This window comes from Diceros bicornis, unplaced genomic scaffold, assembly GCF_020826845.1.
Source record: "Diceros bicornis minor isolate mBicDic1 unplaced genomic scaffold, mDicBic1.mat.cur scaffold_67_ctg1, whole genome shotgun sequence".
Lineage (NCBI taxonomy): Eukaryota > Metazoa > Chordata > Mammalia > Perissodactyla > Rhinocerotidae > Diceros > Diceros bicornis.
Genome location: NW_026691553.1, coordinates 906,238 through 932,230, shown reverse-complemented (window position 1 = coordinate 932,230; position 25,993 = coordinate 906,238). Strand labels below are relative to the sequence as shown.

Below are 25,993 nucleotides of genomic sequence, written 5' to 3'. Positions count from 1 at the left end.
CTGTTTATTAAAGGTGCACGCGAGCCCCCGGTGCCCGGCCGCCTTCCCCTGACAATGGCTTTACGTTCAGAGGGGCGGGCGGGCGGACGGACGGACAGACGGGGCTGTGGATATTTACACTCCTGTAACACTGCAGAGACGGACGGGGATGTGGGCAGCAGAGGGGACGGACCAACACAACCAGGCTTGGGCCGCGGGCACCGGCTGGGTGACAGACGGGCGGGGTGGGGTAATGCTGCGCCCTGAATTCAGCACCCAGCTGGCGGGGGTGTCCATCCGTGCCGGGGCCGAGGTCACGGCTGGGGGTGCCAGGCGTCCCCCTCGGGCTGGCCCCGGGAGTCCTCCAGAGGCAGACAGGTCCCCATGTAGCTCCGGCTCCTGTGTCCCCTCGGTGGGGGAGCCAGGTGGCCAAGCAGCATCCAGGGGACCAAGGCTTCAGTCCTCCAGCTCCCGCCTCGGGCTGACTGTCCAGTGACCGCTGACCGCCGCCTCCTCCCAGGGGTCCAGGCCCCATCCCGCCTAGGCTGGGTTACGAGGGGTGGCTGTGTCCCCACTGCAGGGAATGGAGAAGGCAGAGTGGCCGTGGACGGGCCAGCACAAGCCCCCTGGCGCTGGTCCTGCCTGTGGAGGAACACCCGGGGCCGAGGGTCCTGTCCCGCCAGTCACGTGGCCCCCCTGCCCGCCCGAGAGGTAGCTCTGGGAGTTCTCCCCACGGCCCACATGGGGAAACTGAGGCACAGCGGCGGGCACACTGCCCAGGGTCTCTCACAGTGCGTAGCCGCGCCAGGCGAGCTGGCGGTGGATCTGCCGCCACTTTCCCCCTAACCAGGCCATTTTGGGGGCGGCTGGTCCGTGGTTAGGAAGACAGTGGGCAACGTCCAACAGCCCCCAAATCCAAAAAGGCGCTCGGAAGACCACCCAGTCCCAGCCCTTCAGCCCACGGATGGCAACAGAGATGGGGAGATTCTGAGACGCGGCTGAGGGCCTGTGTGTCCTGGGGGTCAGCTGTGGCCATCCGTCCAAGATGCCCTGCTCAGCCCTGGCGCCCGTGCTGCGGGACAGGGCGTTTTGGGGAGCAGGCCGCAGCGTGAGTGTGTTGGCAGCAGCACGGTGTCTGTGGGGTCTGGGATCAGCACGGCTCACAGGGTCCGCCAAGGGCGGACGGTCCTGCCAGAGGGAACGCTTCTGCTCCTGGGTCAGCTCCTTCCAGCCGAGGGTGGGGGACGGGGAGGGACAGTGGGGGACGTGGGCGGGGACGGTCCTTCAGCACCTTCCAGTGGCCTCAACCCCGCCTCCCCTCCTCCCAGAGAGAGGAGTAAAGCCGGGCGTCGTCCGTCTCCTCAAACAGCATCTCTGCAGGCGGCTGTGACCGCAGACCCGCCTGCGAGAGCAGCTCCTTCCCGGTCCCGCAGGAAAGAGGTCGTTGGCTCTTCCCGCAGGAAGGCGCCCTCGGAGCCGAGACCGAACACGCAGCCCGGGGCCCCGAGCAGGGACCCCGGCCGCCTCCCGCGCGCACGCTGGCAGGGGAGAGGGGAGGAGGGAGGTCCTTGGAGTGGCCGCTCCCGGCCTCCCGGGCTCACTGTCCCCCGTCGTCTCGCCGCTGCCTCTGGCACCAACACTCCAGCACCTGCTGGCCAGCACCCCGGCCTCGACATGTCCAGCTGGCTGGGCTGTGGCCCTGGGGCTCCAGACCCCGACTCCACGCCAATCCCCAGCTGTGCAGTCCCAAAGGGGAGGAGCTGGCCGTGCCTGGCAGGAAGCCTGCAGATCCGAGCTTCATGCATCGCAAAGAAGAAATTAGGGCGGGAACGATCCCATCCATGGGGACGTTCCTCTGCATGGGCAGAGAGAGAGGCCAGCACAGGCTCGCGTCCCCGCCCCCAGGAGCTCCCAGAGGGTCACGGCCCTGACTCTCCTCGGCCTCCTTCCTGTGGCACCCACTGCGGGGTCCCTCCCCCAGTCAGGAGCGAGGACATGGGGTGGGCTCCTGTTGGTGTCTGCACCAGAGCCCCCTCCCGTCGTCCACACGCCTGCCTCTCCTCGTTCCTTCCAAGGGGTAGGAGGCACCAGGCTGCTCTGACGGCCCCGCTCTCTGTCCCCCTGCCGCGGGGTGCTCCAGGCTCTCTGAACGTCACCATCCGGGGTGGGAGCCAACTTTCTGCCTGGCTCAGCCACACCCTCCCCCAGCTGGGGCTGAGAAGGCAGGCAGACCGGCAAAGCCATCATTAACAAATTACCCAGCCGCCGCGGTAATTACCGCCTTCCTCCGGGCGCTGGCAGGCACTCGAAGGCGCCACCCTCCCCAGCCCTGTCCCCCACCTTGGGCGGCCGCTGCCACCTCCCTCCGGCTCCCCGGAGGGGAAGGCCGGGCTGAGGCCTGGAGTGCAGGGTGGTCTCCGCGTGTGGGCCGGGCTGGGGGCAGGCACCCTCGTGGGCTTACCTGGCTGGGACTCGAGGTCCAGCCCATGGCCCCCTGTCCCTCTGGAGCCCCCGGGGCAAGAAGCAAGCATCTACGGGTGAGATGTGAGGCCCATGCGAGCTAGTGGGGGGGGGCTCCGAGGGCCGGGGCTCGGTGGGCGGGGGGACCCTGGGACCACCCTCGGGACAGCCGCACGGCTGCAGGGCTGGACAGGATGTTCCAGAAGGCCGGCCCGGGCCGCTATTCCAGGATGCTGGGGGAGGCAACAGCGGGGGCTTTCTCCACAGCCGAGTCAGGGGTGGCCACCACCATGGGGCTGGGCACGTAGTTGAAGGGGGGCACGCGGGCCGAGCGGCTGGGGGAGCCGTGCCGACTGGCGGGGAAGCCCCCCGCAGCCACACCCAGGCCCTCGTGGGAGAAGGTGGCAGAGGTGGGCGCCTTGGCGAGGGCAGGCCCGTCCACGTCGCTGCCGAGCAAGGAGGCAGGGCCACTAGCGGGGGCCTGGGGGGGCTCCCGGCTCTCCAGGCTCGGGGACGTGCTGGAGTTGGTCTTGGGGGTCACGAAGTCCTCGGTCTGGACCACGGCGTCACTGGTCTTGCGCTGCGGAGGGCCACCCGGGCCCTCCTCGGGCGAGGCGCCCCTCAGTGGCAGGGCGGAGGCGGGCAGCGTGCTGCGCAGGATGTGCGGGACATCCTCATCCCGGATGCGCCGCCACGTGGTGCCCGGCGCGGCCACCCTGGGCAGTGGACGGGCCTCGCCGTCGCTGCTGCGGCGGGCCGTGTCGGCCGCGGGCGCGGGGGCCGCGCCGTCGGGCCTGCGGGCCACGCTGATGTGGGGCAGGGAGGCGTAGCGCTTGACCGTCTCGGGCTGGGTGGCCGGCGCGCGGACGGGCAGGCGGGACGGGCTCTCGGAGCTGGTGCGCCGGGGCAGCCGCTCACCGGGGCCGGGCCGGGCCGCGGGGGGTCGCCGGGGGGCCGGGGCCTGCCGGGGGGCCGCCCGCAGCTCGTCGCAGCGCGAGGAGCAGAGGAAGACGGCGGGCAGCGCGGGCCGGCCGCGGCGGGGCGAGCCGCCCTGGGAGGTGGAGGTGGTGGCGGTGGCGGCAGCCCCGGCTGGGGACGGTTCGGTGCGGCGGCGGCGCGGCAGGCCCGGCGACTCCTTGATGAAGGTCAGCTGCCGCCGGAAGCCCGAGCGGTCGGACTCGCTGCCGCTGGAGCGGGCCGAGGCCACGCGCACCAGGCCCAGGCGGCCCCCGCGGGCGCCCGGGGCCCCCGGGTTCCCCGCCCGGGCCCTGGGCTCTGGGGCTGCCCTGGCCAGGGGTGGCGGCCCCCGCCGGGCAGGCCTCTGCATGAAGGGGATCCGCACGGGCGACTTCTGCGTCTTGTGCTGCTTGGCCAGCAGTGCGCGCGCGGGCGTCTTGGGCACCGGCGATGTCCCGGGACCGGGCAGGGGCCCCGCAGGCTGGGCGGCCGGGGGTGACCTCCTGGGCAGGGGCTGGGAAGCAGGGGAGGTCTGCGAGGAGCTGGACGAGGGGGTCTTGGCGAGGCGGGCGGGTGGCGTGGCGCTCCGCTGTGGGGGGTTCAGCGCCGTCAGTTCCGAGATCTTGCCGGGCCGGTGCAGGCTCCGCGACCGCGGCTGCCCAAGCCCGGGGGCTGTGGCGGGGGCTGCTGGCTGCGCGGGGCTGGGTGGTCCCATCTTCCTGGGCACGGCGCGGGGGCCAGGGGCGCCTTTGGGCTGGGCCCGGGGGGCTGGGCTGGGCACGTAGATCACCGTCCGCCCCCGGAGCACGGCCGGCACCCCGGACGTGGTCTTCGGAGCGCCACGCGGCTTCTCGGGGCCGCAGGGCAAGCGGGACCCGCTGCTGCGCTGGGTCAGGGCTGCATCCCGTTTCTCCGGCCGTGCGGCACTGCCCGCCTGGCCCTCGGCCCGCGGCTGGGGCCCCTTCCTGTGCGGGGAGGCCTGCAGGGTGGAGCCCACCGAGAGCCCGGACACGAAGGACAAGATGGAATCAGACTCAGACGAGGCCTCGCCGGTGGCCACCGCCGCCTGGTGCAGCCACGTGACGATGGAGTTGGCGCCCTCCTGGATGGCGCGCCACTCGACGCTGTCCAGGTCCGAGGCGTGGTCCGAGCCCACCGCCTCCTCGCCGCACTCCCGGGGCCCCTCTGTTGGCCGCTCGTCTGGCCGGGCAGCTCGGGGCTTGCGACGCCGCAGGGCCGGTGCCTGGGGCCGGCGCCGGGGCATGGCCGAGCCGATGCAGCGCCGGAGCAGCTCTGCCTCGGCCCTCGGGCTGGGGGAGCCGGTGAGCCCACCACCCGGCCCGGGGTCCTTGGTGACGGCTGGCTCTTGGGCTCGGGGCGGGCCGGCCACCGGCTCCAAGGGCTCGGGCTCGCTGAGGGAGCTCGCAGAGGAGCTCAGGGAGTAGCATGGCGGCGTCTCATCGGCGATGAGGCTGGGCTGGGCCCGGGTGGGCGGCACGACCTTGGGCACAGCCTTGGGCACTGGCTTGGGCACTGGCTTGGGTGCGGCCTGCGTCTCCTTCCTGCCAGCCAGATGCTCCCTCTTCACTGCCCGGGGTATAGCGGACGCCCGCCGGGGGGGTGGCACCTTCGTGGCCGGCTCCTCGTCCGAGTCGTTGCCGTAGAAGCAGTACACGGCCTCCTCAGTGGGTGTCGTGAGGCAGAGCGACTGCAGCGCCCCATCCGCACGCGCCCGGCCCAGGTGGGAGCCGTCCCTGTCTGCGTGGGCACTCGGGGGCCTGCGGAGGGGCAGCTCAAGTCCCACCCGGCTCCTGCCCGACCCCAGGGCCTGGTCTGAGCTCCGGCCTGGACCCCCCGCCCTCTGCCGGTGCCCGGCAGCCTGCCTGGCAGGAGCCACTCGGCCTGCGGGCTTCTGCCCGTCTGAGCGCCCGCCAGGCGGGTCCTTGGGGGGTCCCTGCAGCGTCTCATCGCTGAGCGAGGCCATGCTGGAGAAGTGGGCGGGCGTGCCCTCAGCCGAGTCAGTGCACGAGTCGTCCTCGCGGGCCGGGGCGGGCACCAGCATGTAGACGGGCACGGGCAGCGCGCGGCGGCCGGGCACCCGCGCCGAGGCCACCTTTCGGAGCCGGGCGGGCACGGCCGCGCCCAGGCACTCCCGAAGCAGCTCCAGCTCCTGCTCGGTGGCCGTCGGCCCCTCACGGCGGCCACTGGCCTCATCCCGCCGACGGTGCCCGGCGAAGTGCAGGCCGGGACCCCCGCCGCCGCCTCGCTCGGGGCAGGCAGGGGGCAGCAGCCGCAGCTCCACGTCCTTCTGCACATAGTGCTCGTGCAGGGCGAGCGCGCTGAGGCTGGAGGCGCAGGAGAAGTTCTCGTCGGGCTTCTCCACGGTGAAGCGCACGCTGCCCGCATCCAGCTCGGAGGGCAGGCGGCAGCGCTCGCGGCAGTCGGCGATGTCCAGGAAGCGCTTCACGTAGCTCTCCCACTGCAGGCTGAACGGCGTGGTCTCGCGCTCGCCCGGCGGCACGGCGGCCGGCGGCGGCGTCTTGCTGCGGCTCGGCGGCATGGTCTGCCCGGGGCTGTCGGGCAGCTCGCTGGGGCTGACCGTGCCGCTGCCCAGCCCGCTGCACGGGTCGCTGGGGATGGAGCTGGCGATGGACGGGCTCTCGAAGCTGCCAAGCGAGCTCACCGAGCTGCAGCGGCTCAGCACCAGCGGCGTCTCCTGCACGCAGTTCTCCGAGGAGCTGGACGGCGTGGCGTCCTCCACCCCCAGGCCCCGGCCGCGCCGGGGGGCTGGGATGGCCATGGGCAGGGAGGCGGCCCCCGGCCCCCGCCAGGCCGTGTCCAGCCCCGCCTCGCTGGGGCCCGCCTCCTCCAGCCCCTCCAGGGAAGAGTCACTGTCGTCCAGGTCCCCGGCCTCACTGGGGCCCGGGCGGCCGGCGGAGGACAGCGATGACAGGGAGCTGCAGCGGGACAGGCAGGGCGGGGCGGCCTCCGCCACCAGCTTCTGCGGCACCTTGCTCAGGGCCTCCTCGGGCAGCCAGGCCTGCTTCCGAGCCCCGGGCGCCGGGGGCCCTGAGCCTGCCCTGGCCGTGCCCTCCAGCAGTGGCACGTGCTGGTAGGTGGGCGACAGCTTGATGGTGCGCACGCGGGCATCGGTGGCCGCGGCGTCCCGGGCTGCCGGCTCAGCCTGGCCCCCTGGCAGGTTTAGGTCAAGCCGGCTGGGCCGCGCATGGCCGCCCGGGGGCCCCTCGCGGTGCTCAGCCAGCGCGGCCAGCTGGCAGGGCCGGGCGTGCTCGCGGGGACAGTGCCCGTCGCCAGTGCTGCCGCTGTTGAGGCTGTCATTGGAGAGGCTGGCGTGGGCCGCCTTGAGCCGCAGCAGCGGGTGAGCCCGGCTGCCCGCCTCCCGCCGCCCGGCCTCGGGCCCCCGGCACGGCGAGCAGGACTGGGCTCGGCCCTCCCTCGGCGCCTCCTGCCCGGGGTCCCCGGAGCTGAGGCTGAAGCTGTCGTCGGACGAGGTGTGCAGGGCAGAGATGTCCTCCACCAGCCGGTCGATGCGCGCCACTGCCAGCGCCAGCTTGGCCTTGGCCCTGGCCGCCACGGCCGCCTCGCCACCCGCCTCCTTCTCGGCCTCAGGGGCACCGCGGCGGGCGGGCGGGGCACGGGCCAGCGCCTGGCCCTGCAGGAAGGGGCTGCCCAGGAAGAGGGACAGCACGGCGGGGCTGGCTGGCTCGGCAGTGGCGGCCGCGGCGGCCAGCGAGGGAGCATCGTCGTCATCGAAGCAGCCCGAGTCAGAAGCGTAGTCCTGGGCCAGCCCGTCCAGGTGGCGCAGGGGCGGCAGCGGCTTCTTGGCGGCCTCGGCCTCGGGCAGGCTGCGCTTCTCCAGGTGGTCGAGCGCCTGGGCCAGGTGCCGCGCGTCCAGCTCGGCCTCCAGCGCCCGCTGCTTGCGCACGGCCAGGCTGGGCGCGCAGGCGCCGGGGGACACGGCGGTGGCCGCCGCCTGGTACTTGGCGGGCCGGTGGGCCAGCAGGTTGCGCAGGGCGGCGGCGCTGCCCATGGCGATCATCTTGTGCCGGGAGTGCACCAGGTTACGCAGCATGCCCACGGCGCCCAGGTCCCACAGCAGCTCCTGGTCGCGCGCACTGCGGGCCGACAGGTTCCAGAGCGTGCCGCACGCGTTGCTCACGATGGTCAGGCTGTGCGAGGTGAGGTGCTGCAGCAGCGTCTGCAGGCAGTTGTGGTCCCGCAGCACCTGCCTGCAGCACCGGGCGTCAGGGTGGGCCCCCCGCGCCAGCCTCCCCATCCCTCCAGGAACAGGGCAGCCTCCCCATCCCGCCCCTCGCCCGTGTCCCTGTCCCTCCCAGCACCACTGTCCCCATCCCACCAGGTACAGGGCAGCCGGATTTAGCAAATAAGAAACATTAGGCACCCGGCTAATTTCAAATTTCAGGAAAAAGGAGTGTGTAGTATAAGTATATCCCAAATACCCAATGGGCTATACTTGTGCTAAAGTCTTTATTTATTGAAACAAAAAAAATTTATGAAATAATACTACTAACAAATTAATCATACTTATTTTTTAAAATAAAGTTTACTTGGAGTATATCTCGATTTAGCACCACTCTGTCTCACGTGGTATTTGGGATATACTTATCCTAAAGGTCAGTTTTATTTGTTTTTGAAAATGCTAAGTACTATTTGTTAACATTATTTAATCAATACATGTTTTATTTATTTCAATAAATAAAATCTTTATCACAAGTATATCCCATGTAATTTAGGGAACATACTTCTTATAAAAATAAATGTTATGTATCTTCATACATCAGAAGCATTACTTACTATTAATATTACCTAGTAAATAATAATATTATTTTAATAAATATTATTTATTAATATTACTTAGTAAATATTTTAATAAAGAACAAGTATTTATTATTAATATTATTTAGAAAATAATACTTTTTTTGTGTGTGTGTGTGAGGAGATCAGCCCTGTGCTAACATCTGCCAATCCTCCTCTTTTTTTGCTGAGGAAGACTGGCCCTGGGCTAACATCTGTGCCCATCTTCCTCCACTTTATATGGGATGCCACCACTGCATGGCCTGCCAAGTGGTGGGTCGGCGCGTGCCCGGGATCCGAACTGGTGAACCCCGGGCTGCCGCAGCGGAGCACGTGCACTTAACTGCCTGCGCCACTGGGCCGGCCCCAAATAATACATATTTTTATTTTATTGTTTTTTTAATTTATTTTTTTTCTGCTGAGGAAGATTGACCCTGGGCTAACATCTGTGCCCATCTTCCTCTACTTTATATAGGACCCTGCCACAGCACGGCTTGATAAGCAGTGCGTCGGTGTACACCCAGGATCCGAACCTGCGAACCCCGGACTGTGAAAGTGGAGTGCGTGAACTTAACCACTGTGCCACTGTGCCAGCCCCTACATATTTTTATTTTAATAATCTAAAGTTTGGTATAAGTACACGCCATGCAACATTTGGGATATGCTTATACTAAAAAATTAGTCCCAGGGGACAAATCGAGGACATCCGTTTGCAGGACACACCGAGGTGTATCCCCATTCACAGCAGAGTGGGACTGGCCAGCCCTGCCCCCGCGCCTGGGGGTCCCCCACCCCCGCGCCCCCCGTGCACCGCGACCGGGGAGGCCGACCTGTAGTCCTCGCGGGTGGCGATGAGGCTGGACACGTTGCGCAGGATGCCGCCGCCGCTCTCGATGATGGCCAGCGAGTTGCTCTGGCACTTGTAGGTCAGCGTGCTCACCAGGAAGCCCAGCGCGCCTTCCACCTGGCAGATGGCCGCCTTGTTCTCCGTGCTGTGCGCCGACAGGTTCCACAGCGCGCTGAGCACGCTCTTCAGCGTGGACTCCTGGGGACGGCGGGGGAGGGGGTCAGCCAGGGGGAGGGGGTCAGCCAGGGGGAGGGGCCAGGCGCCAGCCCCACCCCCCCAGCCCTGCCCATCAAGCCGCCGATAAAGGCTGGAAGAAAAGGGACCAGATGGGTTTTCCGATAAAAGTAAAAAGTGAGGGGCCGCCCCGTGGCTTAGCGGTTAAGTGCGCGTGCTCCGCTACTGGCGACCCGGGTTCGGATCCCGGGCACGCACCGACGCACCGCTTGTCCCACCATGCTGAGGCCGCGTCCCACATACAGCAACTAGAAGGATGTGCAGCTATGACACACAACTATCTACTGGGGCTTTGGGGAAAAAAAGAGGAGGACTGACAATAGATGTTAGCTCAGAGCCAGTCTTCCTCACAAAACAAAAAAAAAGTAAAAAGTGATAAAAATCCGCCGTCACGGGGTCTTGGAGGTGCAGGGGAGGTAGCCCCAGGCCTGCCTGAGGCTGGACCACCTGCTAAGCTGTGGGGGGTTTGGCTCGATTTCCCCCCAAGACGGAGAACTCAGCACCTGTTGCCGGTATCTCCCTGCCGCGTGGCTGGCACTGAACAGCCGTGGCGGCTCCCGCTTCCCTGGGCCCGGGGCTCACTCCCGCTCCCCCAGCCCCGCCACCCCTCCCGGTGCCCACCTTGGTGGCCCGCAGGACGCACCGCATCAGAGCGGTCATGCTGCCGACCTCTCTGAGCACCTTCTTGCTGCTGATGTCAGCGCGCCAGGACAGGTTTCGCAGGATGCTGGACACTACCTGGGGCGGGTGCAGGCGGGCGAGGTGGACCCGGGGCCCAGGCTCCCACGGTGGTCCCGCACCCCTGCCCTCCACCACGGAGACTGGCGGGGACGGCCCTCATGGGAGGCCCATCACATCCGCTGGGGAGGGGGCTCCGCCGGCAGGGCCCCAGGCAGTGGGACGTGACGCCCCGCCCCGCCCCACCCCACCAGGGTACCTGGTGGAGCTCCTCGCTCTCAGAGGCCAGCTGGGCCACGATGGCCTCCATGCAGCCCCGGCGGGCACACAGGGTGGCCTGTGGGTGACACAGGAAAGTGACACCTTGGTGGGCGGGGCTGGGGGCACAAGGGAGGCCACCCCACCTCCCAGCTCCCTCCTGCAGTAACTGAGCACCTACTGTGTGCAAGAGCTGGAACCCCGCCCCCATCTTCACCCCACGGGGGAGGGAGAGCAGTTACCCCATTGCTCCGATGAGGAAACTGAGGCTCAGACAGCAGACACCCAGCCTCCCCCAGCCCGGGGTCCCCACTCTCCACAGAGGCAGCAGCAGAGCGGCCACGAGGATGCGGTCTGGCCACAGCCCTCCCCTCCCCAGCCTCCCTGGGCCTCAGTCTACCCGCCTGCAGACTGGGGATAGCAGTTCCCAGCTCTCAGGCCATTTTGAGCCAGGATGAGGAGGAGGGAGGCTCAGACTGGGGGCAGCGCCGACCCCACCCACTGGCCCCGGGCACCTTGTTGGCGACGTCCCCAAAGGTGAGGTTGGTGAGGGTCATGCCGGCGTATCGGCGCAGGGCGAGGTTGAGTGGGTCCCGGGTCATCTTGTGCATCTCGTAATCGACCTGCAGTAACTCCGCCACTGCCTGCAGCCCGCCTGTGGGGACAAGGGGGCTCGGCGAGGCTGGGGGCAGGTGGATGCCCCACACGACCCCACCTGCCCTCCTCCTAGCCTCTGCCTGTGTGCCTCCCGCTGCTCAAATGCCCTCCCCTCCATTCCCTCCTCCGCAAGTCCACCTTCGAAGCCCAACTCCGAGGACACCTCCTCCAGGGCAGCCTGCGGGCGCGGGCCCTGGGTACCCTACGACCAGCACACCCGCCTCCTTTCAGCCCTCGGCCTCCATTCACACTTCATCTCGCTGCCGGGCCTTTGCACATACACACAACGTGTCCACCCACACACTGGAATATGATGCAGCCATGAAGAGGAGTGAGGCCCTGACACAGCCACACCGTGGATGGACCTTGACCACACGATGCTCAGTGAGAAAACCAGACACAGAAGGACACACGGTGTGTGATTCCACTGATGTGAAATGTCCAGAACAGGCCCATCCACAGAGAGAAAGTGGGTTGCTGGTTGTCAGGGGCTGGGGAGGGGATGGGAGTTTCCATTTGGGAAGATGAGAAAGTTCTGGAGACGGATGGTGGGGATGGTTGCACAACAATGTGAATGTACTTAATGCCACTGAGATGCACGCTTAAAAATGGTTAAGGTGGTAAATTTTATGTTATATATATTTTACCACGATTAAAAATATCTTAATACGTAATTAGAAGTTTTTTGGGGAGAAAATTCCAAGGCCTTTATGCTTCTTAATCTGGAAACTGCACTCCTGGGAACCCACAGGAAGGAAAAACATAACAATAGCGAAGGGGGCTGTGATCTGAGCCGTGCGCGGGGCCCGGTCTGGAACAAGGGATAGCCCATCTGGGGGGTCCTGACGGACACCAGTGGCATGCAAGCTTTTGGGTCTCGGGACCCCTGTACGCCCTGAGCGTTATTTGAGGACCCCAAAGAGTTTTCGTTCACGTGGGTTGGAGCCCTCCATATTTACCACACTAGAGTTGAAAGCAGAGAAACCCTTTAAACCCCAGAATGCACAGCCCAGCGGTCCTCAGAGTTAGAGCATCCGGAAAGCCCCACTGAACACACACGCACACGAGAGAGCAGGAGAGTGAAAAAGGCAGATCCTGCCTTCATGTTATTATCAACATAACTGTAACCCTGGGGACCTCTTAGAAGGGTCTGGGGAACCCCTAGGGGTGCCTAGGCTGCACTTTGAGAACCACTATTTTATAACACAAAAGTGACACAGATTCATAGTCCAAATGTTTAAGGTCAGACAGGGATGTGATGACAACTGAAATTCTGCTTTCCCGCCCCGCCTCATCCAGCGGGAAGCACGGCCCAGGAGCCCCCCTTATTCTGAGGCACGCGTGTGCGGGTGTATTTTAGAGAAAAGGGACCATACCACATACGCCACTTTTGCCCTAGGATTCATTGAGAACTTAAGCAGTTGCATAAGATGCCACTGCCTTTAACCAATTCCCTCCTGTTGGACACTTAGGTTGCTTCTGGAATTTGCGGTTTTATTTGGGTCGGCTGCTGCCTCCCCCATTTTTCTGCATCTTTGTGGGTAAACTGGGGCAGAGGATAAATTCCCAACTGGGGGAGGGACGACTCAAAAGGTGTGTGCTCTCGTAAGTGCCCATGTTGCCAAAGCCCCCTCCAGAAAGGTGCTCTCCCTCGGCAGCCAGACCCTGGGGGACCTCATAGAACCCTGGAGTGTCTGACCATCCGCTGAGTGAGGAGTACCATCTCATTTTGTAATAATTCGAGTAAGATTGGGCACATCAATGTGATTTTTGGGATCTGGTATTTCCTTTGTCCACGTTTCAATTACTTTATATGGAAAAAGAGGTGTCGTAAGGCTCCCAAGCCTGGTACTTGGCCAGGTCGCCCCTGCCCCCAAACCAGTCAGTAGGTCCGATTCCGTGTATTAAGCTGGATCCTTCACCTTTGCTCTTGGCTTCCCGGCCACCCCCCTGTCCTCGGAGGCCCAGGACCGTTAGGGCCAACAGCCTGCTCAGTGCTGAAGGAGGCCAGAGGCCTCGGGCCAAATCGGGGGGCGGCGTGCGGCTCGTGGAGGCCGCGAGGGGGACACTCACCCAGCTCGTTCATGGCCCGGCGGTACTCCTCGTCAAAGGACAGCTTCATCACGGCACAGGTGGCCTGGCAGATCTGCGGCTCGATGGGGACGGGGGCTGTGGGCGAGGGGATGGGGTCAGGGCCCTCCCACTCCAGGAAATGTCCCCTGGTGGATCCCTGCCCCTCCCTGCCTTCTCCACCCTGCAGGCCTGCAGGGACCCCAGAGCTCTGCAAACCGTGCATGCTGGGCACGGGGGGCCTCCCAGAGCAGCCAGCCTCCTGTGCCAACCTCTCTGAAATGAGGCAGGGGATGCGTGCCTTACTCTGCCTGCAAAGGGAGACAAGGCCGTGCCTGGGGCTCGGGACCTCTTAGGGGTGCTTTTGTCATCCATTAACTTTTCTTTTTTTTTTGTTTTATAATTTTTATTTATGTATTTTTTCCCCCAAAGCCCGAGTAGATAGTTGTATGTCATAGCTGCGCATCCTTCTAGTTGCTGTATGTGGGATGCAGCCTCAGCACGGCCGGAGAAGCGGTGCGTCGGTGCGCGCCCAGGATCCGAACCCGGGCCACCAGCAGCGGAGGGCATGCACTTAACCGCTAAGCCACGGGGCCGGCCCAATCCATTAACTTTTCAATCATCTGCAAAAACTAGGAATCTGAAAGTTTGCACCCCAGTTTCGCGGGTTACCCACAATCTATCCATGCACCCAGCGACGGTCACCCATGGCTATCCCTTTGCCCATCTGTCAGGACAAGGTGGCACAGAGAAGGTGCACAGCAAAGGCCGGTGGCCGCCGTTACTGCTGACGATGTCACCCGGGAAGCCCAGGCCGCGCGCCCATTGCGCGGAGGTGGCCGGCGAGGCCGCGCACTCACTGCCGCCGGCGCCGCCGCCCTCGCTCCCGCCATCCCGGGCCTGCAGCCAGTCCCAGCAGGTCTCGCAGTAGGCGCGGATCTGCTCCAGGACGTGCAGGACGCGCATCTCCTTGCGCGCCAGGCCCTGGTCGGGCTGCGAGAAGACGATGTTGTGTAGAGCCGCGTTGGCGCGCATGCGCGCGTCCTTGGCTCCCGGCGCCCCGGGGTTCCCGCTGCGACCCCCAGCGCCGGCCTCAGTGCCGTGCAGGATCTGTAGCAGCAGCGGCAGGCAGCCCGAGCGGCGCATGGCCACGCAGCTCTCCGGAGAGCTGGACATGGCGAGCAGCGTGCGCGCAGTGTCCTCCTGGTCCCCGCGTCGCCAGCATGGACAGCAGCCAGAAGACCACCTCCACCTGCAAGGGGCAGGGCATGGAGTCAGGGTGCGGAACCCCACCCGGCTCACTGGGCCCCAGCCAGCCCGCCGACCCTCCCCAGCCAGGGACGGCCCCCACAGCCCTGGTGATCCCCCTAAACATGGTGGGAGTACTGCGACCCCAGCCCAGGAGAATCGTCTTCTCACCCCCACTGCCCTCGCCATGCGTCCCCTCAGGGGCCACCACACACACACCTGGGGAGTGGGTGGGGGCGTCGGTCACTGCCGAGATGCCCCCAGCCCATCAGAGCCAAATTCCCGCCCCAACGGCCTCACCGAGCACTCCAAGGGGTGGCCCCTACATCTCAGTCTAGACTGCCTCCCAGACACACACAGGTATACCTGCCCACCTCAACAGGCCCCACCAGGCTCATCAGAAGCCCCCCCCAGGTGCCCTCCCATACCTGGGGACGCTGGATGGAGGCCTGGGGAGGGAGGGGGCGCCACATCCCGCAGGGATCCCAACCCAGCGGGCCGCCCCCACCCCCGCCGCTCAGCGACCCCACCTGGACTCCCTCTCACCTTGCTGTTGCCCGGCTGAGGGGCACCGTCCTCGGGGTGCGTGGGAACTTCAGTCTCGTGGTCCTCGTCCACTGGCATCGACTTCACCGCAAGCAGGGCCTGTGGGGAGAATGCCAGACCTGGGAGTTCGGTCCGAGAGTACCCCACAACGTGCCCAGGCTGCTGATGGCGGCCGCTCTCCCATGCCCATGTGGTGGCGACTGCAGGCAGATCCCTGAACCCTGGGCAGGGCCCTGGGGCTCCCTGCTGCTTGGGGCTGTCACACTCTCTAGGGCCCTGGCTCCGCCCCTCCCGGTACCTGGGGCTCCGTCTGCTGCACCCGATCCTGCGCGGACAGCAGCTCCTTGTCGATCTGCTCCAGGCGCGAAGCCCGGATCTGCCAGGGAACATCACGCATGCAGGGGCTGACCCCGCCCCTCCCGCTCTGACCCCGCCCACTCCTTGATATGGCCCCACCCACTAAGACCTCGCCCTGATTCTGACTCCGCCCACTTCCCGGTATGACCCCACCCATTGTCCAAACCCCACCCCTGACTCTGATTCCACGCATCCTCTAATGGTCCCACCCACTGTGGAGGCCCTGCCCTATCCTAGATTCGCCTACTCCCTGACCTTGCCCTGCTCCCCATTGAGCCCCACACTAGACCTGCCCACTCCTTTACTTGGCCCTGCCCCACCCTTCTAGGCACGTCCACTCCTTGACTTGGCCCCACCCCATCTTTCTAGACCCACCCACTCCCTGGCTTTGCCCCGCCCACTGAGTCAATACCCAGGGCTTGTTCAGACTCGGTTCCGCCCACTGTCTCTGCCCTTAGCCTCCTCTGACTCCACCCCCAAACAGCTCTAGCTTCTGGCTCCGCCTTCTGAGCCAGACCCCGCCCACAGCAGTCTCCACCCTCTGATTCGCCTGCAGGCATATAACTCCGCCCATTAATACAGACCCCGCCCACAGCAGTCGGCCTTCTGATTCCCTCACAGGCGTATAACTGTTTATTAATCCAAACTCCGCCCACAGCAGTCTCTGCTTTCTGATTCACCCACAGACATATCTCTGCTTATTAATCCAGACCCCACCCACAGCACTGTCCTCTGATTCGCCCACAGGCATATAACTCCGCCCATTAATCCAGACCCCGCCCACAGCAGTCTCTGCCCCCTGATTCGCCCACTGGCACATGGCCCCGCCCCCACAGGCCCCGCCCACAGCAGTCTCTGCAGTCTGATTCGCCCACCGGCACGTAGCCCCGCCCCCCGCCGGGCCCCGCCCCCGCCGCACCTGCGCCCGCTGCACCATCTCGTCCGAGGTGCCGAAGCGCTCCTCCATCAGCGAGCGGATGTGCTGGGCCTCGAACTCCAGCTGCTGCCGGATCAGGTCCATTTGCATCGAGAACTGCTGGGAGGGGCGCGCGGGCCGCGGTGAGGCGTGCCCGCCCGGGGCCTCCCCGCCGTTCCCCTCGCCCTGGGCAGGGCCGGGCACGGCCGACCCCCGGCACCCCCGCCCGCTCACCGTCTCCACGTGCGGCAGCTCGTCCAGGCGCTTGGACAGGCCCTGCAGCTGCGAGTAGTACCATAGCTTCTCCTTCTCCTCCTTCTCAATCTCATTCAACAGGAAGCACCTGGGGGGGGTGGGGGCAGGTCGGTGGCGGCGGGCTCCCAGAGGGGAGCCGTCAATATGTGCTCTTTATTTTTATTTTGTAATCACTTGTTGGGCGCTTACGGTGTGCCGAGTTTAATAGGCAGTGTGGCAAAGTCTCACCCACGGCGCTCCCGGCACTGGGATGGGGTGGGGGTGGGGCTAGGGTAAATTGGGTGGGGTGCAGAAAATTCATTAAAAGGAGAGAAGGTAATTCCTTTGTAAATGCTGGTCCTCAGAGAAAGATTCTGGGGGGGGAAATGTTCTAACACCTCTCCGACACTTGCTAATCTCCCTCTAGCCTACACAAAGCAAGCTTCAGGCTCAGATTGCTCCAGGTGCAACAGAGTCTCCTTCTGGACATCTCTGTGGGGAGACACTGCCATTCTCATTTTACAGAGCAAAAGGTTGAGGCTGGGAGGGAGGGGTTAGGGGACTTGCTTGAGGTCACAAAGCAGAGCATGAACTTAACTCCAGGCCACTCTGGAACTGCTCCATCTGATCCCACACAACCCAGCCGAGCTGAGCTGGGCGCCGGGACCCTGCCTCCCTCTCCTGGCCCCGGGCCCAGGTTTCTTGGGCCGCAGCTCTCTCTCCACAAAGGCTGCCTTGAGCCCCTCTGGCTCCAGGCCTGATCTGAGCCCTGGCACTGGACACACCCCTGTCCCCAGTGACGCCTGAGTGTCGGGGACCCCTGAGGACGTCTCCCAGGAGCCTTCCCCTCTGCTGGGAATGCATCCTCCTCTTTGTCCTCCAAGTGAAGTCCTGGGCCAGGAAACGGGGCAGGGGCGGCTCACGAGGTGGGTGGGGCTGGCTCAGTGGGAGGAGCATATGCCGGTGGGCCAATCAGAGGGCAGAGACTGCTGTGGGCGGAGTCTGGAGGAGCAGAGCTATGTGACAGCTGCCCGTGGGGTGGTCAAGTTTCCGCGGTCTCACCGTTCCCGGTCCAGTTCCTCCAACAGCCGGATGGTGGCCCGGCTCAGCTCCCCAAAGCTGTCCTTGGAGGGCCCGGAGCCATGTACTGGGCTTCCCTCAGGGGTCCGGGCAGCGGGCTCGGGGCCCAGGGCGGGGGGCTGGAACTTGAGGTTGTACAGGCTGGTGATGTCCATCTGCAGGGCTGGGTGGGTGCAGAGGGAGAGGGCGAGGTCAGCACCCCTCCCCGGCCCTCCTCCTCCCAGCTCCCTCATGGGGGGACCAGGGGTTGCCCAAGTGTGCAGAGGGGGTCCCCAGGCCGGCACCTCACCTTTCAGCTGCTCCAACACCTCTGTCTGGCCCGAGGACACGAGCACTCGGGCCTCCTGCTCCAGCTTGCCCTGTAAGTGCTTCAGGACCTCCTGCGGGGGAGGGCAGGAAAGAGAGCTGGTGGGCATCGGCCGCTGCCCTGGGCTGCCGGGGTCCACGCCGCCCACCAGATGCCCCAGGCCCCTGCCTGCCCATCTCTGGATCTAGCGCCCCGGTGTTTGTCCCTGTGACCTCAGCCCGTGTCCTCCGCCCAGCCCCCGCCCCCACCTTCATGCCGGACGTCTCCGTCTCCAGCTTGGACAGGTGGCTGGAGTTGTCCCGCAGCTCCTGCCTCAGGTGACTGTTCTCGGCCTTCAAGGCCTCCACCTGCCGCACCAGCTGCTCGTAGGGCGCCACGGAGCTCGTCATCTTCAGCTCCTGCAGCGTCTGGGGCCACAGGGTCAGAGCGTTCACCCCAGGGTGTGGGGGGCGACAGCCCCTGACCTAAGCCCCAGCCCTCCCTCCCAACCCTGCAGGGATTTCAGGGGAGTGGCTGGCATGGACCTCGGTGCCGGCCCAGGGAATCCGGCAGACAGACGGCGCAGCAGATGGAGTGACAGACATAGGCAGGGACAACGAGAGACAGAGGGGCAGAGCCGTCCAATGGGTGTTCAAACGCCCAACTGACCGACAGACAGACGTCTGCCCTCACTGCCGGGCTCCCAGAAACACGTGCGGACTGCCGGCCAGACAATCAGACAGATAAACAGCCAAGACCCTGACAGTCTAAACCAGCACACAGACTGGCCAGCCCAGTGCCACCAGGCTCACAGACACACTCACAGCCAGAGAGAGACAGACAGACAGACAGATGGACAGCCAAGACCCTCCCCTGCAGAAGCGCAGCTGCCCAGAGGCAAAGTGGACAGACCGCCAGCTGGCCCAGCTGATGGGCAATGACAATGCCGTGAAGATTCTAAGAAAGCGATGGTCGCGATGATGGTGGCGCCCCTGCAGCTGGACAGATGGACCCAAGCTCACCACGGTCACCCTAGGGGTCGGGAGGCTGGATGCCCTGCAGCCCCACACCCTCTCCATCAGCGGCTGGATCCAGGGTAGCTACCTGCGTGGCCCGGCACCCCTGCCGTCAGCCCTCTGCTGGCCCCCGGCGCCCCATGCCCCTCCCCTGGGCTCTGCCACCGCCGCCTGCTCCTTTGTGTGTCTGGCTGTCCTTTCTCGATCGGGCCAGCCTCCTCCCTCTGTCCAGCTGGCCGGCGCCTCCTCCCTCAGCTTGGCCCTCCAGCCAGAGCCGTCCAGCCCCACAGCCCCCCTTCCCTCTTTGTTCCCTTCCCATCAGCGCTCGCCCCCTCCCTCCGCCTTTGTCTGAGGCGCACCAATAGCAGCCCATCCCCTCCGCCACCTCCTCCCTGGGAGCCACCTCCCCCTGCCAGCCTGAGCCCCCTCCCCAAATCAGCCAGCCCTCCCCTGCCCACGGGGGGGTGGGGGGCACCTGTCCTCTCCCCTTCCTCTCCTACCTGGCCACACTCATGCATTCACTTGCTCATTCATTCTCCTCCTACCCACAGAAGCCCCCTGCCCACCCTGGGGTCCCCCAGGGCACAGTTGGGCCTGGAGTAGGGGTGGGGGGCTCAGCTCCAGGTGGAGAATGGGGTGAGGCTCAGAGGGGAGGACCCACTGCCAGCCTGGCCCTATCATCTGACCTTCTTTTCACAGTCCTGAGTCGCAGGGACCACCACTGGGCTGTTCCCAGAGAGACGAACTGAGTCCCAGGGGACAGACAAGGCATAAATGGAACCCAAAAACTGCCCCAGAAGTGCTCAGAAGTCCAGTGTCTGGGAAGGGGGCTCAGGCTGGCAGGGGTCCCCCACTCATTCCTCGCATCAACCCACGAAACAGGCCTGGCAGACAGACTTCTCCCCATGCCTCAGATGTGCAAGCTGAGGCCTGCAGAGGGGGTGGGCCCGTGTCTCGGAGCAATCCGCAAGTCACAGGGCAGACGGGACGGTCAGAATGGGAGACAGCGTGTCAGGCGGGGGAGGCTGGCCACCTGGGGACCACAGCCTTCACCTCCTGCCCCATACTGATCCCGCCCGAGGCTCAGTTGGGGGTGCTTGCTGGGGATCAGGCCTGGGATTGCAGCAAGATCCCTGGGGTCCGGCTGGAGCCCTGAGTCCTGGCTAAGGCCACCATGCCGTGCCCAGCCAGGGGCAAGCTCGAGGTGGAGGAAAATTCCCAGCATATCCCTCCAGTGCACTGCCCACACCCAGACCCCTGGAGCCCTTCCCGGGGCTGCCCTCATGGGGCTCTTCTGGAATGGCCCAGGCCGAGCCGCGGACACCTTCACTCCCCCCACAGCCAGCGGTCACTCCTGCGTCCCCATCAGACTGAGCTTGGCAGGAGGGTCACCCACCAGGTGCCCCCTCATTCCAGCCTGGGTCCCCAACTCCACACACTCACCAGCCCCTCAAGCTCTGTCCAGCTACACCCTCCCTCCCCCAGCTCCCCACACCCCTCCCATTTTGAAAGTCACTGGCCGGAATCCATCTCTCTGCTGCTCCAATACCGCCTGTGGCTCCTCAGTGCCCTCAGCATAAGATGCGGCTCCTCCACATACGCCCCGCATCACCGCCACTGGCAACTCTTCCTCCTGCCCTTTGACATGCAGTTCTCCTGCCTTTCCTGACTCCTGCCATCCCTCACAGCGCAGCTTCCTCCAGGAAGCCCTCCTGCCTGCCCCTCACCCCAGGCTGCATCAGGGGCCTCCCTGAGAGCTCTCCATCACCGACAGGAAAGCGCCAATAGCTGGTGTTCGTCTGATGGAACAGTGAGCGGATGTATTTTAGGGGAGGGAGGCACATTCGTGGCCCAAGGGGGCCTTTCCCTGTCTTCTAATCCAACTGACACCCAGAGAGGTGCAGCGCCATTCCCCAAGGCACACAGCAGGCCTGCCCGCAGACTCTGGGAGACCCGGGTGATGAAGCCTGTAAGTGGGTGTGTGCGTGGGACAGCTGCAGCGCCGCAGACGCCCACCTCCTTGGGGCTCAGTTTCCCCGGGGGCTCCACCCAGGAAAAACGGAGGCTACAGAGCGTGTTGGGATGGAGACCCCCGGTACAGGCGGCGGCCGCGCCCCCTGCCCTCCACCCAGGGGAGCGCGCTTACTTTATCTCACTCGGGCTGGGCTGGCGGCGGCGCCACGGGCCTAGGTCCCCCTCCCTCGGTGCAGCTCCGCGGGCCCCGCCCCAGATCCCGGCCCTCCTGAGCCGGGGCGGCCGCGGGGCACGGGCTCCTGGACTCCGGGGTCTCCGCGGCGCAGGCAGGAGGCTCCGGGGCGGACAAAGCCCGATCCAGGCCTGGCCAGACGGCGCCGCGGCTCCGGGAGCTGGGCGAGACCACCGCGAGCGGGGGAGGATGCGGGATGCAGGATGCAGGCGCGGCAGCCAATGGCGGCGCGGGAAGACGGGCTGGTGCCATGGCAACAGCCAATGGCGGCCAGGGGCGGGGACCAGCGGCGGCCGCGGGGCGTCGGGCCTCCGCGCGGGCCCAGGGGCTGCGTGTGCGGGGGGTGCCCCCGCAAGGGAAGGGGGCACCCTGAGGACCAGGACCCCGTGTGCCCCACGCCATTCCGGGGTGAGATGGCCTCTTAGAACCTCCCGCGGCTGGATCCGCAGAAGTGGAGAGTAAAATATCCAGTTCTGGGTGTTACATCAGAATCTTAGGGGAGGGGGGAAGGGAAGCTCCCGGGGAGCCCCTCCCCGCGGATCTGGCCGGCCTTGTGCGGATGGGTCAGGGCGAGACAGGGCTCGGGATCCAGGCTAGACCCCCCAGGGTCCTGGCTGGTGTGAGGGGGGGGAGCGTGGGGGATGGGCAGGCACAGTGGCCAGCTCCAGGGACCCAGCATTTCTCCCCATTTCTCCCTGTCTCCCTGGCGGAGCTTCAGCTCCTCCGTTGACATCTGCCTTGACTCTGTGTCCCTCCCCACGTCCCTCTGTCCCTCAGGCTCTTTCAACCTCTGTCACCATGTGTCTCTGTCCCTCGTCGCACCCCTAATTCACCCTCACAGGGGGAAGCCAAAGGAGGGAGGGGCATGGGGTCCCAAGAGTACAAGTCCCCAGCTGTCTCAGATCCTCAATGGGTCCCCAGAGGCCACTTGAGGGTTTAACACCCAGAGCCGGAACCTGCAGCTGTGGCTCAGACCTTCCTGCTGTCGACATGTGCACACGTGCGTGAGGGATGGAGAAGGAGGCGCCAGGGCCAGGGGAGGCGGGTTAGGGGCCTGCCTCTGTCTTATCTTGGCTGTGGGGGCCAGGGCAAATTGCTCACCGTGACACCCTCAGTTTCCCCCTCTGTAAAATGGGGAGGTGGCTGCAGCCTTTGTGAGGGCTGGTTTGAGGGAGGACAGGAGGGGCAGCCCAGGGCAGGGGGACCATGCTGTTTCATACCAGGTCTGCTGCAGGAGGCCCCGTGTCCTGGGCCGGCAATGCTGGGGCCCCGAGAGGACTCAGGCCTGACTGTCCGGGAGACTCCAGAGCCGTCCCCAGGCATCCCCAGGCGTCCCCAGCCTGTGGGGCTTGGGGAGGGGGTGCAGTGGGCAGTGGGGCTCCTCTGGAGCTGGGAAGGCTGCACTGAGAAGGGGACACTGGTGCTGGGCCTCTTCGGGATGAATAAGAGTCGGCCACGGGATCAAGGCTGAGGGAGCCCTGAGAGGGCAGCGCCCACTCAGGGATAGGGGCTTCTGGTGGGGCCAAGGAGTTCAGCAGGCGAGGGGGCTGGACCGAGGGGGTTAGGAGGGGTTTAGAGCAGGGCAGTCCCCTCGGAGGAGTCACGGGGCTGAGCTGACCACGGGAGAGCAGGGCAGACTGGGTAAGGCCGGAGTGGGGGCCCAGGGCCCCGGCTTCAGCCCCACCTTGACATCCCCGTGTGACCTTGGACATGGCTCTCTCTGGCCTCAGGTTCCCGTTTTGTTCACTGGGGGGTGGGCTGGAGAATCTGTGCCCCCGCACCCCGTGGAACTAAGTGTCACCTCCCCCACCCAGTCTCAGATGTCACCGCTCTCCAGGCCCCTCTCAGCCAAACCTTAGAGCTGGCAGGGACTTGGGGGTCTAATGGCCGGTCCTGTCTTTGTACACATGGGGAAACGGAGGCTGGGGCCAGGGAGCATGTTGCCTGAGTTCACACATGAGGCTCACCAGGCCCTGGGCCTTCCTCCCTCACCCATCTGGGTGTGGCTGGGCCTGGAAGGCTGAGGGCACGGGGGGCTGAAACCCCAAGGCAAGACGGCCTTGTCTTCAAGCCTCTGGAACATCACATCCCTGACACCTCCCAAATCCTTGACCCTGTAAATCTTTGAGCCACAGCCAAACACAGACATCACAGGCAATTCTAGAACCATAGAGTTTCGGGAAACCCCACAGCCCCTGGGGACCCCAAGCCCAATCTCAAGGGGCTGAGACAGCCCCCCTCCATTGCACAGTGCCCAGGCCCAGTGGGGGGGCCCTTCCTAGCCTCCCTGCCTGGTATCTTCTGCGTCCCCTACTGCTGCTGGGTTCTCGAGGGGGAAAGTGGAATCACGGGGCTCGCTTCTCCCCATCCCCACCCTGAGACCCTCCCCTCTCCTCCCCCGCCCTCCCAGCACGTGGTCGGGCACACAGTAGGGTCACTCTCGGAGTATCTTTGGGCCTTCTGAGCCTGACCTCGGGCGTCTCTGCCCCCTTGGTGCCCCGCCCTTCCCCACCGAGCCTCCGCTGTGCCAGGGGCTGGAAGTGGAGCCAGGGCGGCCCCGACTCGGAGCTGGGTTGGGGGCAGAGGAGAACAGGAAGGCACCAGATCGTCATGCGACCATAGAGATGGGGTGCGGGCTGGATGACCGGGCAGGGAGGGCCCTGACCGGTGAGGAAGGACTGCCACTGGAGGTGGGGGGTCGGTGCAGGACGCGCCCTCGCATCCCGACCCGGGGTGGGTCGCCTGACCCCGTTCTGGGCCTCAGTTTCCCGGGCGGGGAGGGGCGGGCGCGCGGCCCCGTCAGCACCGCGGACAGCTCCCTGCGGCCTCCGAGCCGCGTCCTCTGCGGGCGCCTCGGCCCCGCGCTCAGGCTCCGGCCCTGCTCGAGGCGTGACCTTGGGAGCCCCGCTGCACCCCAGCCTCAGTTTCCTCTTAAACAGGGGATGTTATGGCCCCAAGGTTCAGATCGATTACAGAGGCCGGCAAAGCGCTCGGGTCCGGTGGGGTGTTATTACGAACATCAGGGTCAGTGAACCTCGGAGTGGGCCCTACACTCGGCGCCCAGAAGGGGAAACTGAGGCCCGGAGAGGTGAAGGGCGTGGCCCGGCCCCCCCCACCCGCCTGTGCGGGCCGGAGCCTCCGCACGGCGCGCCCCCGCCGCAGACCCCACCGCCCCAGCCGGTCTCTGCGTCCGCACCGTGGGGAGGGATCCGGGGGTCCCCCTCCGAGGCCGAGGGCTGGGCCCGGCGAGGCCGCGCTTGCGCAGACCGGGGGGAGGGGGTCGCTGCGGCGCGGGGGAGGGGCTCCCGCCCTGCGCACATCCCGAGGCGCTTTCCCCGGCAATGGTCTCCACGGCGACTGCGCGAGACCCCAGACCCGTGGAGCCTCGGTGCGCGCGCCCGTGCGCCCCCCGCCGGGTCCCCGTTCCCGCGGTCCGCACCCCATCGCGGGCGGCGGCTCGCCCGCCCCAGCCGCGCCCAGGCCGGACCCCGGCCCCGCGGCCGGGACCCCCGCGCCCTACCTGATCCCCGAAGAAGGCCGAGTGCAGCAGGCTCAGCAGCCCCAGGAGCCCCATGGAGCCGCGGCCGCCTCGGACCAGCTGCGCCCCGCCCCTCGGCCGCCGGGTGGTGGTGGGGGCGGCCGGGGCTCCCTGCGCCTGCGCGGAGGGAGGGGCGGGGACGGGTCACACTGCGGGGCCGGGCGGGGACTCCTCCGGGAAGGGGGCGAGTGAGGGGGGGTCTGGGGGACCTCGCAGCGGCGGGAGGAGGGGGTCTCGCGGGACTGAGGACTCGGAGGGGCAGCGCGAGGAGATCCCGAGAAAGGGGGATGGAGAGGGGGACCCGCGTGAGCAGAGGAGGAAGGGGGAGGGGCCGGGGTCCGACGGGGCTGGGGGTCCCTAGAGAGGTGCGGGAGGGGTCCTTGGCGGCGGAGAGGAGCGGGGCGCGGTTCCCTCTTCAGGGGCTGGGGTACCCCCGAGGGGGAGCGGGCAGATAGTGTGAAGGGGAGGTGGGAACCCGGGGAGGAGGCGACCCACGGAGAATGGAGATCTGGGAGGGTCCAAGGGAGGCGCAGCACTGCGGCCGTAGTCAGCTGCCCGCTTGACCGCTGTCCCTGCGGAAGCCCGGGCACCTCTTCCGAGCCCGCCCAGGTTCATTAGTCATTCAGCAAAGATTTGCTGCGCGCCTGCTGATTGCCGGGCTCCGAGGTGGCGGTGGGCACGGAGGGGCCCGATGGGGCGCCACCGCACGTAAACAAACGTTCATTCAGTCATTTAACCGACGCTCATAATAAGCACCTACTGTGTGCTGGGCCCTGTGCAACGAACAAAACAGTCAAAACCCCCGCCCGTGGGAAACTGACACGGGGGGTGGGGACCGACAGTCAACACGAGGACAATAGGTTGGCCAGAGGTTAGCGCTGAGGAAGAGACAGCAGGGGAGGTGGGGTGCGTGGGGGGCTGCTAGGAAGGAAACTCGAATGGGGACCCAAGTGGGAAGAGCATCCCGGCAGAAGGAACAGCCAGCGCAAAGGGAGGGGGCAGGAGGCGGGGGCGGGGAGGGGACGGAGGGGACAGAGCGGCCGCGCAGGGCCCCGCCGGGCGGGGGGACGCGGGCTTCCCCCCCGGGGGACGTGGGAGCCACGCCGGGCGGCGGGCAGAGCAGGGACGGCGACTCGGTGCCCACGGCGCCCTCTGGCGGCCGCGGGGAGAACAGACCGAGGGCGGCGCCGGAGACCCGGGCGAGGAGCGGACGGCGCTGGTCCAGGAGGGACGGTGGGGGGATGGATGGGGGGATGTTGGGGAGGGATGGTGGTGGAGGAACGGTAGGGGTCGCGGAGGGGGTGTTATTAGGAGCTGTGCTAAGTCCCGGGAAGGCAGAGGACAAGCAGCGAGAAAAGGGTGGAGAGGGCAGGCCAGAGTGAGCAGGTGCCCTGAACCAGTGGGAAGGGCATCCGTGCCGACGGCACGGCCCATGCAAAGGCTGGGAGGTGGGAACAAGCCAGGAGGGTTTGCCGAGCAGCGGGGAGGCGGGCCAGTTGGGGGAGAAGAGGGGGCAGGCAGGGCTTCCTGGGCCCCTCGAGGACGCTGGGCGTTATTCTGGGGCCTGGGGGAGTCAGGGGACCATGACGG

At 66.0% G+C, this 25,993-nt stretch overlaps 1 protein-coding gene across 1 annotated transcript; it reads right to left on the bottom strand.

The window, feature by feature from the left end:
* Window positions 1-1,521: 1,521 nt before the first annotated feature.
* APC2 (APC regulator of WNT signaling pathway 2) lies at window positions 1,522-25,346 on the bottom strand. Its single transcript, XM_058537581.1, is given in 16 exon segments — window positions 1,522-7,646; window positions 9,063-9,277; window positions 9,935-10,051; window positions 10,251-10,328; window positions 10,765-10,904; window positions 12,980-13,075; window positions 13,837-14,185; window positions 14,187-14,228; window positions 14,771-14,869; window positions 15,069-15,146; window positions 16,047-16,163; window positions 16,278-16,386; window positions 17,340-17,520; window positions 17,647-17,737; window positions 17,913-18,071; window positions 24,386-25,346. Coding segments are annotated over 16 exon segments (6,912 nt in total). The 5' UTR covers window positions 24,440-25,346; the 3' UTR covers window positions 1,522-2,659.
* Between the last annotated feature and the right edge of the window lie 647 nt (window positions 25,347-25,993).